This window comes from Rhineura floridana, chromosome 20 (genome assembly GCF_030035675.1).
Source record: "Rhineura floridana isolate rRhiFlo1 chromosome 20, rRhiFlo1.hap2, whole genome shotgun sequence".
Classification (NCBI taxonomy): domain Eukaryota; kingdom Metazoa; phylum Chordata; class Lepidosauria; order Squamata; family Rhineuridae; genus Rhineura; species Rhineura floridana.
The window spans coordinates 4,351,051-4,365,798 of record NC_084499.1 but is presented as its reverse complement, the minus strand read 5'-3'; the positions used below and the strand labels follow the sequence as shown (position 1 = coordinate 4,365,798).

General features: G+C 44.0%; 1 protein-coding gene across 9 annotated transcripts in view; it reads left to right on the top strand.

Moving 5' to 3' along the window:
• Nucleotides 1–14,748, top strand: part of DENND1A (DENN domain containing 1A) — a 342,814-nt gene that overhangs the window by 251,583 nt on the left and 76,483 nt on the right. For all 9 annotated transcript variants that reach the window (XM_061604516.1, XM_061604517.1, XM_061604515.1 and 6 more), the window contains one exon: nucleotides 514–639. In XM_061604516.1, the coding sequence (XP_061460500.1) occupies nucleotides 514–639 (126 nt within the window). The remainder of the gene's footprint in view (nucleotides 1–513; nucleotides 640–14,748) is intronic.

Below are 14,748 nucleotides of genomic sequence, written 5' to 3'. Positions count from 1 at the left end.
TTTTGCCAGAACTGTCCGCCCATGTGTCTGCCTGGACACTTAAGTCACAAAGGGCCACCAGGTGGCGACATAGTCCAATGGGTCTGCCACGCCCTTCATCTCCTTGAGACAGTGGGGCAGTTTTTCAAAAACAGCGAGAGAGAAAAAGTGTCTATCAAAACCAAGTGTCCAGTGAAACAGTAGAGGCATCTTTCCAGCCCTGAGCCACAGTCAGACTTGTAAGGCAATTCTAAATACCTGTTACTATTTATAAATAATGATTGCTGCTGCTGTCATTAATGTCATCTGACACAAGCCATTATCTTTCCTTCAAAAGTCAGAGCAAAGCCCATGTGAAGTAGTTCTAGGAGTAAAGTTCCCTTCGAGCAGGGTGTGTACTCCTGCCCTCCTCCCACACTCTTTGACTATCTCAATTCCTCTTGCTAGCATCCCTTTAACCACCTTTCTACTGTATGAAATCTCCCGGCTTGTGCTTCTTGAAGATAGACTCTCCTTGTTGTCACGTTCTTCCAGGTGTCTGCACTGAAAAGCAGGTTGAAGAAAGTCTCCATGACTACAGGAGATGGAGTGGCACGAGCATTCCTGAAGGCCCAAGCTGCTTTCTTTGGGAGCTACAGAAGCGCACTGAAGATTGAGCCTGTGAGTAGTCTGCTGCTGTTTCAGCACAGCTCTGTTCTTCACAGGTTGCATGTGTTTGGTTTATTTATCTGTTTTTATTTAAAACACACATACATGCCACTTTATATTGCGTAATCTTACCCAGGGTGGTGTACAAAAATAGGAAAATGCATAATCAAACAATATATAGCCAAAGGACCGAAACTGAGTACAATAAAAAGACAATAATGCAGGGAAAAACAGAAGGGAGTAGAAAAAGAGGAAGGCCAAACAAGAGATGGATTGATTCCATAAAGGAAGCCACAGACCTGAACTTACAAGACCTGAACAGGGTGGTTCATGACAGATGCTCTTGGAGGTCACTGATTCATAGGGTCGCCATAAGATAGGGCCTCATAAGGTCTGTTGTATTGTTCTGTGGTCCTATTCTTAATGTTTTAAATTGTTTTAGTATCTTAAGTGAATGTTTCATGATTTTAATGTTACGAATAGATTAATTCTATTTTAATTGTATCTTTTTGTATGTTTTTTACCTATGTGTAGTTTTTATTTGTAAGCCGCCCTGAGTTCCAGTTTTGGAAAAAGGGCGGAAGACTCATTCATTCATTCATTCATAAGTCATAGTCGACTTGGAGGCACATAACAACAACAGCAAATCCACTGATGGTGGCAATATGTGCTAAATCAGTATTGATAGGGAATGCCTGGGTGAACAAATATTTATTTATTGTTTAGAAAATGTATAAACTGCTTGATGAAAAGAATTTCAAGCAGTGCACAGATAAAATTATAGCTGAGACATGGCCGAAATCCATAAACCATTCAAAAGCAAGCATGCACCCATAAAATCATCATCATTAAAATAAGCTTTTAATTCACCCCAGGAAGATCATATAGTTCGTGCATGCCTAATTTCTGATTATGTTATGCTGTAACGTTTGTGTTGGTCACTTGGTGCCCCTGTGGTGAAGCTTCAGTATTTTCTTGAGGGCGCATCCGAGCAGTACAGGGTGCAAGTATCAGACCTCTTCAGAGAGAAGGAAGGAGAGAGAGAAATCCAGTAAGCAAACATAAATCTCCAAAATAGCTGCTAGGGGAAGGGAGGACAAACATCCCCAGACTGCACTTAGTGTACACAAACAAGCAAGCCCGGGGGGACACCAGGATGGAGGAACCACTGAGAGAAGAACCTTCCATGAGAGGGAGGGGGCGAGAGGGAGTGCACTCTTGCAAGGGTGATAGTAGGAAGTATTTTCAACCCCATGGGCTTCAGTGCAGTCAATCTAAAGACCCGTGTGGTGTGCATTCAAGGCAAGCCAGCCCACATGGATCTCTTAGTCTCTGTCACCCATCTTGTATTTAAGGGAATAGAGAAAGAACTGGGGTCCACCTGTGATTCTCCGTCGGCACATAACAAATGATTTGTGCTTCTGAAACCAAAGAGGAGGAAATGGTTTGCCTTAACTCTTCCTGGGAGCACATGTCGCTCTCGCCGTCTCTCTTAATTGCTTGAATAAAATGCTGTTGAATCAGCAGGACGTTCTGGGTTTATTTTCTTCCTGAATAGTGTGGAGTGTACCTCTGACACTGAATATAAGAGCAGATGTATTTGTGCGCGCGTGTGCACGTGTGTTTCTATACGGCTCATTAAAATGTCAGGTGTAAGCATTCTGCTTCTGAAGTCCCAGCTGTAGCTTAATTCCCAGCCATGTAAATAAGAGCTGAAGGCTCACCGAGGCTGCCCAACTCTTAAGCCTCCCTCATCCATGGCAGACAGCAACCAGCCCCTGTTTCCTTTCTGGGGGCCGTTTTGAGCTCTCCTGCTGGTTGCCTGGCAATTTGGGGTGTGTGGGTGCCCATATTGTTTGGGGGTAAGTAGGGATTAGCCAGCCAGAGCAATTTATGTTAAATAAAGATAACAGCATTGTGGAGGACTCCTCGTTGGGCAGGATTCAGAGCAGGCATAAGAACATAAGTAGAGCCTGCTGGATCAGGCCAGTGGCCCATCTAGTCCAGCATCCTGTTCTCACAATGGCCAACCAGGTGCCTGGGGGAAGCCCGCAAGCAGGACCCAAGTGCAAGAACACTCTCCCCAGAAGAATGTCCTATAGGCTGGATTGGAACAGACTACCTGTGATCCTTCACCTTCTGTGAGTTTTCTCTTTGCCAGTGTTCAGTTTGCGGCAGAGGAGATGGCAGAACCTCTGTTTCAAATCCTTATCCCTGAATCTGTGACATCTCACGTGATGAAGGGAGGGCACTCTTGTCTTGCTCAAGGGATCTGTTTTGGGTGTGCTGGAATGGTCATGGCAAGATGTGTGGCGGCACCTGCCCTGTGGAATTCTCTCCCCTTGAATATTAGGCAGGCGCCATCTCTGTTATCTTTTCGACGCCTTTTGAAGACTTTCCTCTTTCAACAAGCCTTTTAAGCTGAGACCTATCCCAGTCTGTGTTGGAATTGCTTTTAATATTTTTTTTAAAAAACAATGTGTTTTTAACCCTTTTTAAAAGATGTTTTTAAAGCTTTTTAAAAAATGTTTTTAAAGTTGTTTTGTTTTAATGTATTTTAAGGCTTGTTTTTATGATTTTGATGTGTTTTTAGCGCTTTTGTTTGCTCCCCTGGGCTCCTGCTGGGAGGAAGGGTGGGATATAAATCAATCAATCAATCAATCAATCAATGTGACCTCTGTGAGATAGGTGGGTTGTGCACAAAGGCACAAGAAAACTACCTGGTGAACCATGCCCTTAGTTTGCATGGTAACTTGTGTCCCTTTCAGTGGGATTTGGAGGAAGTAGAGTGCCTCTCTCGATCATCAGAGCCGGAAATCTGAATTGTGCTCTCCTAAAATAAAGCGGAAATTGTTCCTTATGCCTTGCTGTTGCAGGCATGTTAAACGAATGCCACTCTGTAAATACAACTTTGCGCATTTTGCTTTTTAAACTGTGAAATGCTAAAGGTTAAAAAGTTCTCTCAAGCATTCTTCCTAGTAAATAGTTGTTTTAATTGCTTAATATTGTGGCGTTTAAAATATTTATAGCCGTATTGCGTGCTGGCAGTAGAGCAAGACGTTGGCCAGCTTGAAAGTTCTCCCTTGCCGAAAGTGTGTGTGATGCTCTCTCCTAGAGTGACACCTAGTGGCCAGAGGCAGCAGCACTGCGTCCCGGTCTGTCTCCAAGGGAAGTGACTCCTGTGGGTGTTCTAAGCCAAGCATAACCTTTGTAAAAACGAGCCAGTCTGTGTGATTTGGGAGAATGTCATTAAGTAAATACAGCTGGAGAGCTGCAGCTAGAAGTTTAGCTAACTAATGCAAGCAAGTTAAATTTGGACCCCATTTGAGGTTTTGGGATCCCAGCCTGCCCAAGTATTCTACAAGCTGCCATGCCAGTCTGCCCACCCATTTCCTTCCTGCCAGCTATATATATTGAATGAATGAATGAATGAGACTTTATTTTTACCGCTCCCTTTTTCCAAACTGGAACTCAGGGCGGCTTACAAATATTCCTACACTCTGTGTGAAGATTTCCCCCCGCCTCACTTTCTTCTTGACCCTCAAATCACTGCCTCAACCTTTATTAGGTCCCTCCCCCCATGGATCTGGGGGCACCTCGAGATGACCTGTATATTGAGCATTCATCCTGATTTGCTTGCACAAAGCTTATGTGGAGTTTAGGCTATGTCAAGTCATTTGTTTGCAGGAAGATTATATGAGCATTCATCCAGATTTGTTTGCACAAAGCTTATGTGGAGTTCAAACTGTGTCAAGTTATTGACATTTGTTCTGATTTGTTTGCAGGAAGATTACATGAGCATTCATCCTGATTTGATTGTGTGGTGTTTATGCATCTTTATATTAACCATTCATTCATCCCACACTTTTCATTGCACCTCCACATCGCTTTCCTACTGGTAAAATATGTGTGTGTGTGTTTAAGTGGATTCGTTTGGGTAACAGAGTGCTTTAATCCAATTTAATTGTGCAAACCTAAACTTCTGGAAAGCACCTGAGTCCCTCCTGCAAAATGTGGACAGTCTGGAATCCACTAGGTCCAATTGCACATATCTCTTGGTAGGACTTGGAAAGACCCTCCTCTGAAACCCTGGATCATTTATTCCAGTCAGTGTAGACAATCGCAAGCTAGATGAATTAATGGTCTCGTTTACTCATAGGAAGGCCACTTCCTATGTTCCTTCTTCAGCCAGTCAGCCTGCCTGCCTTCCACACAGCCTTTCCTGTCCGTAAGCCCCACATGAGGCTTTCCTTAGTCAGGTGGTAAAGAGGTTAAAATTGGACGCAGACAAGAAGCAGGTGATACTGGTGGGGGATGGGCATAGTTTAGAGGGAATTTGCCTGACTAGGACTGACGGGGGTTCTCTGATCAGTTGAAAGCATAAGGGCCTTTCTGGATCTGGTGTTGCTTTAGAGAAGTCATTTGGAGTTGGTCCCACTGCTGAGAAACAGTGTTGGCGTTTGGCTCACTGGGAGGCCTCCCCATTTTATGGACAGGTCAAAACTTGCCACCCTGATCCCTGGCTCCATAATTTTGGTGTTTGATGTTGGGATGCCCTTGAAGATGACCCAGAAGCTTCAACTGGGGTCAAATGCCACTGTGTTTTCAGGCCGTTCCCGGCCAGTTACCAATTTGCTTGTGGGCCCAATTTAAGGCTCAGGTTTTTACTCTGCAAGCCATCCTCATACCTCAAAGACTGTCTGTCCCCATAGAAGCCCACTTGCCTATCGGCAAGCTTAATTGTCTGCATTGGTGCTGTCTTTACATTAGACTTGAACTGTGGACACTGACATTTCAGAGAAGGTATTTTGCTGTCGTTGCTCCAAAGCCAGAGAACCTCCCACCAACAGAAGCTAGCGCTGCTACCTCTTGACTTTCCTTTCATAAAGGCTGCAAGACCTTTCTTTCGTTCTTGCTTTCTTTCTTTCTTTCCTTCTTTCTTTCGTTCTTTCTTTCTTTCTTTCTTTCTTTCCTTCTTTCTTTCGTTCTTTCTTTCTTTCTTTCGTTCGTTCGTTCGTTCTTGCTTTCTTTCTTTCTTTCCTTCTTTCTTTCCTTCTTTCTTTCTTTCTTTCTTTCTTTCTTTCTTTCTTTCTTTCTTTCTTTCTTTCTTTCTTTCTTTCTTTCTTTCTTTCGTTCTTTCTTTCTTTCTTTCGTTCTTTCTTTCGTTCTTTCTTTCTTTCTTTCTTTCCTTCTTTCTTTCCTTCTTGCTTTCGTTCTTGCTTTCGTTCGTTCTTTCTTTCTTTCTTTCCTTCTTTCTTTCGTTCTTGCTTTCTTTCTTTCTTTCCTTCTTTCTTTCCTTCTTTCTTTCGTTCTTTCTTTCTTTCTTTCTTTCTTTCTTTCTTTCTTTCTTTCTTTCTTTCTTTCTTTCTTTCTTTCTTTCTTTCTTTCTTTCGTTCTTGCTTTCGTTCTTGCTTTCTTTCTTTCTTTCCTTCTTTCTTTCTTTCTTTCTTTCTTTCGTTCGTTCTTGCTTTCTTTCTTTCTTTCCTTCTTTCTTTCCTTCTTGCTTTCTTTCTTTCTTTCTTTCTTTCTTTCTTTCTTTCTTTCTTTCTTTCTTTCTTTCTTTCTTTCTTTTGTTCTTTCTTTCTTTCTTTCGTTCTTGCTTTCTTTCTTTCTTTCCTTCTTTCTTTCTTTCTTTCTTTCTTTCCTTCTTTCTTTCTTTCGTTCTTGCTTTCTTTCTTTCTTTCTTTCTTTCTTTCTTTCTTTCTTTCTTTCTTTCTTTTTCTTTCTTTCTTTCTTTCTTTCTTTCTTTCTTTCTTTCTTTCAAAAAACAAACTTTTGGTAGAAGTTTTTCTGTGGCTATCTTAGTTCTGACTGCTTGATGCTGTTGGTGCTTTAGTTTTGTCTTTATTTTTAGTTGTTGGTTTTAACTGCTTTGAACACCAGAAAAGCAGTACATTAAATATTTTAATAACTAGCCAAATGGGCCTTTCATTCTGCTCCTAGGATTTTCTCTGCTTGTTAATATTTTTTTCCCTAAGAGGAAATGGCACTTTTGGAAAAGTTTTGTGACTTCACAGGCAGGCAGCAGCTAGATTTTATCAATAAAGTAGGGGGGTTTCAAGGTAGGGGTGGTGAGAAGGAAGGGTCCTTAATTCCCATATTTTCTTTTTGGTTTACATAATCTGTTTAAACCCCATTTCTGAAGAAGTGTTGCAGTGGTGCCAAAGGAGCTCATGCAACAAGAAATACTGACTCATCCTTCTAACTGGTGCCATTAGGGGTGTAGTCATCCAGGGTCTCAGGGTGTATTAGCCCCTTTACTTTTTTGGGAGCAGGATCCCTATGTCTCCAGTTTCCTGCAAGCCAGTCAGCATGAAAGGAAGAGTCTTCTAACATGCTTCCTTGTCCTTCCATAGAATCATAGAATAGTAGAGCTGGAAGGGGCCTATAAGGCCATCAAGTCCAACCCCCTGCTCAATGCAGGAATCCAAATCAAAGTATTCCCAACAGATGGCTGTCCAGCTGCCTCTTGAATGCCTCCAATGTCGGAGAACCCACTACCTCTCTAGGTCATTGGTTCCATTGTCATATGGCTCTAACAGTTAGGAAATTTTTCCTGATGTCCAGTCGAAATCTGGCTTCCTGCAACTTGAGCCCATTATTCAGTGTCCTGCACTCTGGGACGATCGAGAAGAGATCCTGGCCCTCCTGTGTGTGACAACCTTTCAAGTACTTGAAGAGTGCTATTATCTCTCCCCCTTAGTCTTCTCTTCTCCAGGCTAAACATGCCCAGTTCTTCCAGTCTCTCCTCATAGGGCGTTGTTTCCAGTCCTCTGATCATCCTTGTTGCCCTCCTCTGAACCTGTTCCAGTTTGTCTGCATCCTTCTTGAAATGTGGAGATCAAAACTGAACGCAGTACTCAAGATGAGGCCTAACCAGTGCTGAATAGAGGGGAAATAATACTTCACGCAATTTGGAAACTATACTTCTGTTAATGCAACGTAATATAGCATTAGCCTTTTTTGCAGCCACATCACCCTGTTAGCTCATATTCAGCTTGTGATCAACGACAATTCCAAGATCCTTCTCACATGTCGTATTGCTGAACCAAGTATCCCCCATCTTATAACTGTGTATTTGGTTTCTTTTTCCTAGGTGTAAAAATGTAAATGTACTGCCTTCAAGTCGATTCCGACTTATGGCGACCCTATGAATAGGGTTTTCATGGTAAGCAGTATTCAGAGGGGGTTTACCATTGCCTTCCTCTGAGGCTGAGAGGCAGTGACTGGCCCAAGGTCACCCAGTGAGCTTCATGGCTGTGTGGGGAATTGAACCCTGGTCTCCCAGTTCGTAGTCCAGCATCTTAACTACTATACAGCTTTGCATTTCCTGCTGATTGGAGCCAATCAGAGTGAAAGGAGGTGAGTCAGCCACTGAGAAGACTCTTCTCAGTAGCAAACACTCTCTCACACTTATTGGCTCCTAGGGATGTTTGTTGTAGTGGGAGAAGGCATTAACAAGGATCTCATTCTTAACCTAGCAGCAAACAAAAGGGCAGGGGAGTGTGTGGCTGTGACTAATATGAAGGGCCCCTGCACTTCTGAATTTGCCACTACACTACTGGGTGCTTTAATATTCTTTAAAACATTTAAAAAAATGGTTTTGACAGTTTAGACAAAGAAATGTTGGGATGAATGAAAGTATAAACAAATCTGGGGGAACAGCTGCAGCACTAGGGGGACTGGAGAAGACCTGCCCTGGGAGTGAGTATCTGAGCATCCGGTGCTTGCTGCCCGCTCCTCTGGGTTGCTGTCTCTTGAGACAGCTGAAGTCCCTGGTAAGTGCTGCAAGGACTGCAACCCCCTGCCAGACTGGGACCCCCTGCCTGACCCTGACTCCAGAGAGAGGCCGCAGTGAATCCTGCGGCCTCTTGCATCGCTCCTGGCTGGCTCAGGGGGCATAAAAGCCCAGCTGCCCTTGGGCGACGGGTCTGCCGCTAGTGGGGTTTATTTATTTATTTGGTTGCATTTATATACCGCCCTTAGCAAATAGCTCTCAGGGCGGTAAACAGCATAGGGTAAAATACATATATGGCAATAATAAAATCACAAAAACTGAAGGGGCAACACCAAAGGGGGTTGTCCCTTGGGGGGGACCTTAGGGAGTCCCGAGGGCGCGGGCCTACCCCCTGCTATTTTTTTTAACCAATCCAGAAGAGATTGGTAGTGGGGAGGGCATATGGCATATGTGTAGTTCCTGCACAGGGTGAGAGCCTGTGCAGTGAACTGAATGATAGAAGAAAATCACCAGATGCCTTCAGAGTGAGAGTCTGTAACTGGCAGAAGGCTGGCCTCCCTGGGTGTGAGATGAGGGGGGAGTAGATGTGCCCCGTTTGAAAGATATTGAGTGGGCCTGACTGTTCCCAATTCCCTCACAGACCTACTGGGATAACTAGTTCAGGTAGGCTTTGTTGGTGGGCTTTTGTTGGGTCCATATCAGGTGTTTAGGAGGAGTCTTAGTAAGGAAGAACATGGTTGATGCCACCCCAATTTCAGTGACCATGGGTAGAGGGAGGTATAGCTATGGGAAGGTAGTGAACTACCATAGAAGATGGGGGCAAGCTGTCTACATCTTGTTCCTCGATCCCACTCTTCTCATGGATGGGTTCCTCGTTGCTAATCTGCTATGTCCACTGGCCTGTATGTGTTGTTGTTTAATGCTAGATTGATACACAATAAGACCACATTCATTCGTGATTTAATCGTGGATGAAGGTGCCAATTTGGTGTGCATTACTGAAACCTGAGTGGGTTTGCTGGGAGGAGTTGATCTGACCCAGCTTTGCCCACCTAGATACTACACCAGCACAGGCTACAGGGATGGGGGGAAGAGTTGTGGTCAACAGAACTTCCATCTCTGTCATCAGGAAACCACTCTGTCTTGGAGCTGGCTGTGAGGGCCTGCACCTGGTGTCGGGCCAAGGAGACAATAAACTAGGGTTGCTGCTGGTGTACCGTCCACCCTGCTGCCCAGCAGCTTCTCTGATGGAGCTGGTGGAGGCCATCTCAGCTGTGGTATTGGGGGAACCAGAACAATCGTGCTGGGTGATTTCAATGTCCAAGCTGAGGCTGCCTTTAGTGTTCCAGCACGGGACTTCATGGCCTCCGTGATGGCCATGGGGCTGTCTCAAGTTGTCACTGGCCCAACACATAGGGCAGGGCACACCCTCAACTTGGTTTTTGCTCCAGATGGAGGAAGGGGTGGTCTGGAGGGGTTGGTGGATGTCACCCCATTGTCATGATTTGCTAAGGCCCAAGAACAGGATTGCATGCTTATTTTTAGTCATCCTACAACATTGCTTCAAGATATCGCACCAATATTATTCTCCAGGTGCAATGAAAATGTTGGTTGCATCTCCCAACTACTTCAAAATTTGCTCAGTTAAAGGTTAGACGCACAGTAATGCACAAATAGATGCACAATTCAACACAACTACTTCCAGGTGACCGTCTAGATGGTCCTTTTCAGGCTACTTCAGTCAGTTGCTCTGTACTGTGTTTGGTTCTTGAGGAGCAAGGAGAAAGAAATGGGTGTGGAAAAACAATTTGTGCCTAGAAACATCCGTCTGGATTTTCTGGATGTCCATTTCTCTACAACGGCTCTTTGTGGTTTTAAGTCCTCTAGAGATCTAAGCCACTGAGATACGATTAGTCCTATGCAGTAGCCTCAACCCCAGAGCCAGAGCCATTCTCAAATCCTCTGCCTTTTCTGAACATTTCTTGACTTTAATTGTAGAAAACATTCAGTGCCATTATGCATTCTTCTGTTTCAGGAACCATGGGAGAGGTAGGATCTTCCCAATAAGTCGTCTTTCCCACCCCCACTCACCTCTCCAGGTACCTGAACATTAACTATGGATACTATCAAGGCTGCTTCCGTTGATGGCCTGAAATATTTGATTCCTGTTGCTACCACAAAATAAACACGCACCCCTTTTAAACTTCTTGCTGTGTTGCATAAACAAATGGGACATCAAAGCCTGAGGTGTCAGGGGGCCATTGGTGGCAGGTGAGGGGATGTAGAGTAGTGTTGGGAAGGGGAATGGCTAGTCAGAGAGGTGAACCTGTTGCTGAGCCCATCACCGGTCTTTACCGCCGGTGTGGTCTCTTGTTTTCTTTGCTGTCAGTCAAGTCCAAGCAGATTTCAAAAAGCCACAAACAGTGGATTGGAAAGACTAAGATGCATGAAAGCGGGCTGAACGTGGGTGAATGTTGGAGAGAGCTGGGTGTGCAAGCTGTGTCACTGCCAAATGCTTTCTGAAGAGGAGTTTTTTTATTTTGTTGTGGTCTCTTGTCTTCATCCGCTGGTCACTGTCCCGTTGGGGTTGCTGTGGTGAAATTTCTTGAAGCGGTTGAATAGAGCAGCAGAGTCACTTCATATTCCTCCTAATTGCTCCTGCAGCCAATGCTTGCCTACTTGCAGGCATCATATTGATGGCTTTGCTTCAGAAACACACACATCTGAAGTGTACTGCTCACATTGAATATATTGACTCCAGCCTTCCAGCTTCTCCTTTCTGCAAATAGAAGCAGGAACTATTCACTCCTAGCATTCTTAACGCTCTGCTAGACAGCTCATAGCACCCACAATCCCTGGTTGACCAGGAGAGATGCCAGTGGAGACCAAAGTCAGCAGGGCTCCAAGTGTTGCTGAACTAGAACTCCCATCAGCCCTAGCCAAGCATGGCCAGTGGCCCAGGATAATGATGGGAGTTGTAGTTTGGCAATGACTGGAGAGCCAAAGGTTCCCCACACCTGTCATAGGCTATGCTTTTTAAAAATGTGGTCTCATAAAGGTAGAATATGGCTGGTTGTGAAGAAATCAGGTCAAACTAAGGTCATCAGCAGGGAGCCTCTGATGTGTCCCATCTACTTTTACTGTCTGTGTGTCTTAGACCGGGGAAAGGGCCTTCTGTGTCACCACCTCTAAGCTATGGAACTCCCTCCCAAGAGAGTTGTGCTTTGTCCCTGAATTGAAAAAGTTCCCTTTTGGGAAAGTCTCTGGGTTTTGATCATCTGTTAGGTTTTATTCTGTGACTGATTCTGCTGTGGGGTTTTTTCTCACTTTTGTTCAGCAACTTGTTTTATTGTTCATGTTTCCTGGTTTTTTTTGGGGGGGGGCTTTTTATGAGTCTTTATTTTATTTTAATGTATAAAAATAAATGTGTGGATGTGAAAGTTGGACAGTGAAAAAAGTGGATAAGAGAAAAATCAACTCATTTGAAATGTGGTGTTGGAGGAGAGCTTTGCGGATACAATGGACTGCGAAAAAGACAAATAATTGGGTGTTAGAACAAGTTAAACCAGAACTATTATTAGAAGCTAAAATGATGAAACTGAGGTTATCATACTTTGGACACATAATGGGAAGACATGATTCATTAGAAAAGACAATAATGGTTGGAAAAACAGAGGGGAGTAGAAAAAGAGGAAGGCCAAACATGAGATGGATTGATTCCACAAAGGAAGCCACAGACCTGAACTTACAAGATCTGAACAGGGTGGTTCCCGACAGATGCTCTTGGAGGCCGCTGATTCATAGGGTCGCCCTAAGTCGTAATCGACTTGGAGGCACATAACAACAACAGCAATTTTATTTTTACAATGGCTTGTTTTTGTTTTCGCATTTTAAGCATTTTTACCATTGTGATTTTGTTAGCTGCCTTAGCAAAGTTAGGGCATGGATTTGTTTCAATAAATCATACCTGGAATTAGCTTCAAGGGGCACTGAGGTATTGTTTACTGTGGTCTGTAGTGATGTCAGTGACTGTGGGCCTTTGACTGTGTTGTCCTATCTCAACCCTTTCGATCCCAGGAGTTCCCTCTTAACAACCAGCAGACAGCTCAGTGGTAGGCACGTGTTCTACTTGTATTGGTACAATTCCTGGCATCTCCTGTAAAATAATTATGGATGGCAGAACTGAAAGAGATCTCTGCCTGAATTGTACTCTGTCGGACAAAGTAGACAGTACTAGGCAAGGTGAGCCAGTGACCTGACTTGGTTGAAGGCATTTTTTTGTGTTTAGAAGCCGTTTTAACAAGTGCCCCACAATGATGGAAGTAATTGCTATGTGAGACATAGGCCGGACTTGGAGCATCTTTTAGAAATGAGTTACCCATTTGAGGGCAGCCTTTCGGGTTCTGGAATTAGGTCGAAAGAGGGAGGAATTTTAGTACTGTATATGTAGCTGCTTGACTAAATGGCATCGTTATTTTTAAAGGTAGAACATGTCTTTATTGTTACTCTCTCCAAGCGTTCAGGTTGGATCAACTCAAAATCGGAATAATACTTATTCCATTGGACAGAATTTGCTGAGTCCTCCTGCATCTCATTAGTGGATTATCCAGCCTTGTTTTAACTACTGGGAAAAGAAGAAATAAAATACCTCTCCCTGTTCATTCCCTCTTCCTATGAAGAAGCATCTTCTAATGCTGAGGAAAGATTCCTGCAAAGACTTGGGCATGGTGGAGTGTCAACTGTCATTGAGATGTTCAGTTGAAGTTGAACTTTCCATATGTCTCAACGCAATCACAGCCCCCCATTTTCAGCCCTGTGAGGTTTTGTTTGTGATCATATTAATCCATCCTTGACTGGGTGGTTCCTTTTGGCTGTTCCCTTGGTGGGTGGAGCTTTGTGGTGGCGACTCTGAATTTAGAAGTAGGTTGCGATATTAACTCTGAATCAGTTGACCCAGCATTAAGCTGAGCACAGCCCTACATCTGACCTTCGAATGGCATTGAAGAAGCTTCCTGCCATCTTCTTAATTTTATTTGAGGGCACTTAAAAAAAAATCCCCAGGCTCTTGGGGGGTGATCATGTTTGCCTTCTGGGAAGGTGATGGGGAAGTGAAGTAACAACCATTCAAAAGCCTCTTTAAATCTCTACGTTACTAGAGAAGGATGTGGAAAGTGGGTAGTGGCAGTGTAATATTTTAGCATGGGAGAAGAGGGAGTTTAAGTGCGTGGCTGATTAAATTATTCTGATGCAACTCCCTCACTTTTCTGTCTCTGCCTTTTATTTTACACTCTGCTTTTGTTTGCTGCTCTGTCTCTTAAGCTTTTATTTTATCTCTCTGCATTTTGACATGCTTGTAGCCTGCCTTTCTCCCTCTGCTCCACCCTCTTGCATTTTCCTTGCAACAGAGACTGCGTGCACCCCCAGCAAGCAGCGGGTCACCCTCTGGAAGCTGCTTTGCAGCAGAAGTTTGAGACGTTTGCTCAACTAATAGCCCGCAAGGGACGTGCTAAAGTAGAGAACGCGCATTCCGTGTGATAATAACACAAGGAGCTGAACGGGCTTTCCCTGAAAGGACGTGCCGGCAGTGATGCACTCCTACAAATAAATAGATCCACACACCTTTAATTTGATTAAGAAAAGGGAGAGTTGGATTTTCTCTTGGGAGGACCATTTGTTGAAATGAGCAAATGCACAACAACAGGGTAGTATTTGATAAGGTGGATTCATTTGATGTAGGTAAGGAGGCTTGGGGTAACCTAATCATAAGCATCATCATTTATATGGAATTTCAAGCCTTAAGAACATAAGATGAGCCCTGTTGGATCAGATGAAAAGCCAAGGGTCGCTAACCCAGCACCATGGCACCCACAAAGGCCTTCACTGGTGCCTCTGGGTAGGAGCCCCAGATCCTGAGCTTTCAATTAAAAACAAAAAAGTAAGGCTCTATCCCTCCTAGAAATAAAGTTGTGAAGACAAATGTGCAGCCACCCTCTTAAGTGATCTCTGTGAAATGAACCAGCCTGGCTGCCCCTGTCAGTGTTGATAGCCAGTGAGTGAAGTCAGAGCTGTGATTGATGAATGAGTACTCCTCCTTTTCAGTGCACTTTTTCTTTTTCTGTCTTAGCTTCTATTAGTCTTTGGAATTTCTGGAGTTTTACCTCCCCGCCCCCAGCAAACAGGATGCATCTTTCCTCTGGTGGGTTGATCTGAGATCAGGTACTCCCTAGGACTTACTTTCTGCAAATACTGCTACATAATAAGTGCGGGTGGGTGTTAAAGAATCCCCGCCCCAAATGGCAAATGCAAACTGAAAACTTTGCAAAAGAGCTTAGGCATGTCTCCTACTGTACATGCCGGAAAGGCAGGCGTTCATTGAGAATTACT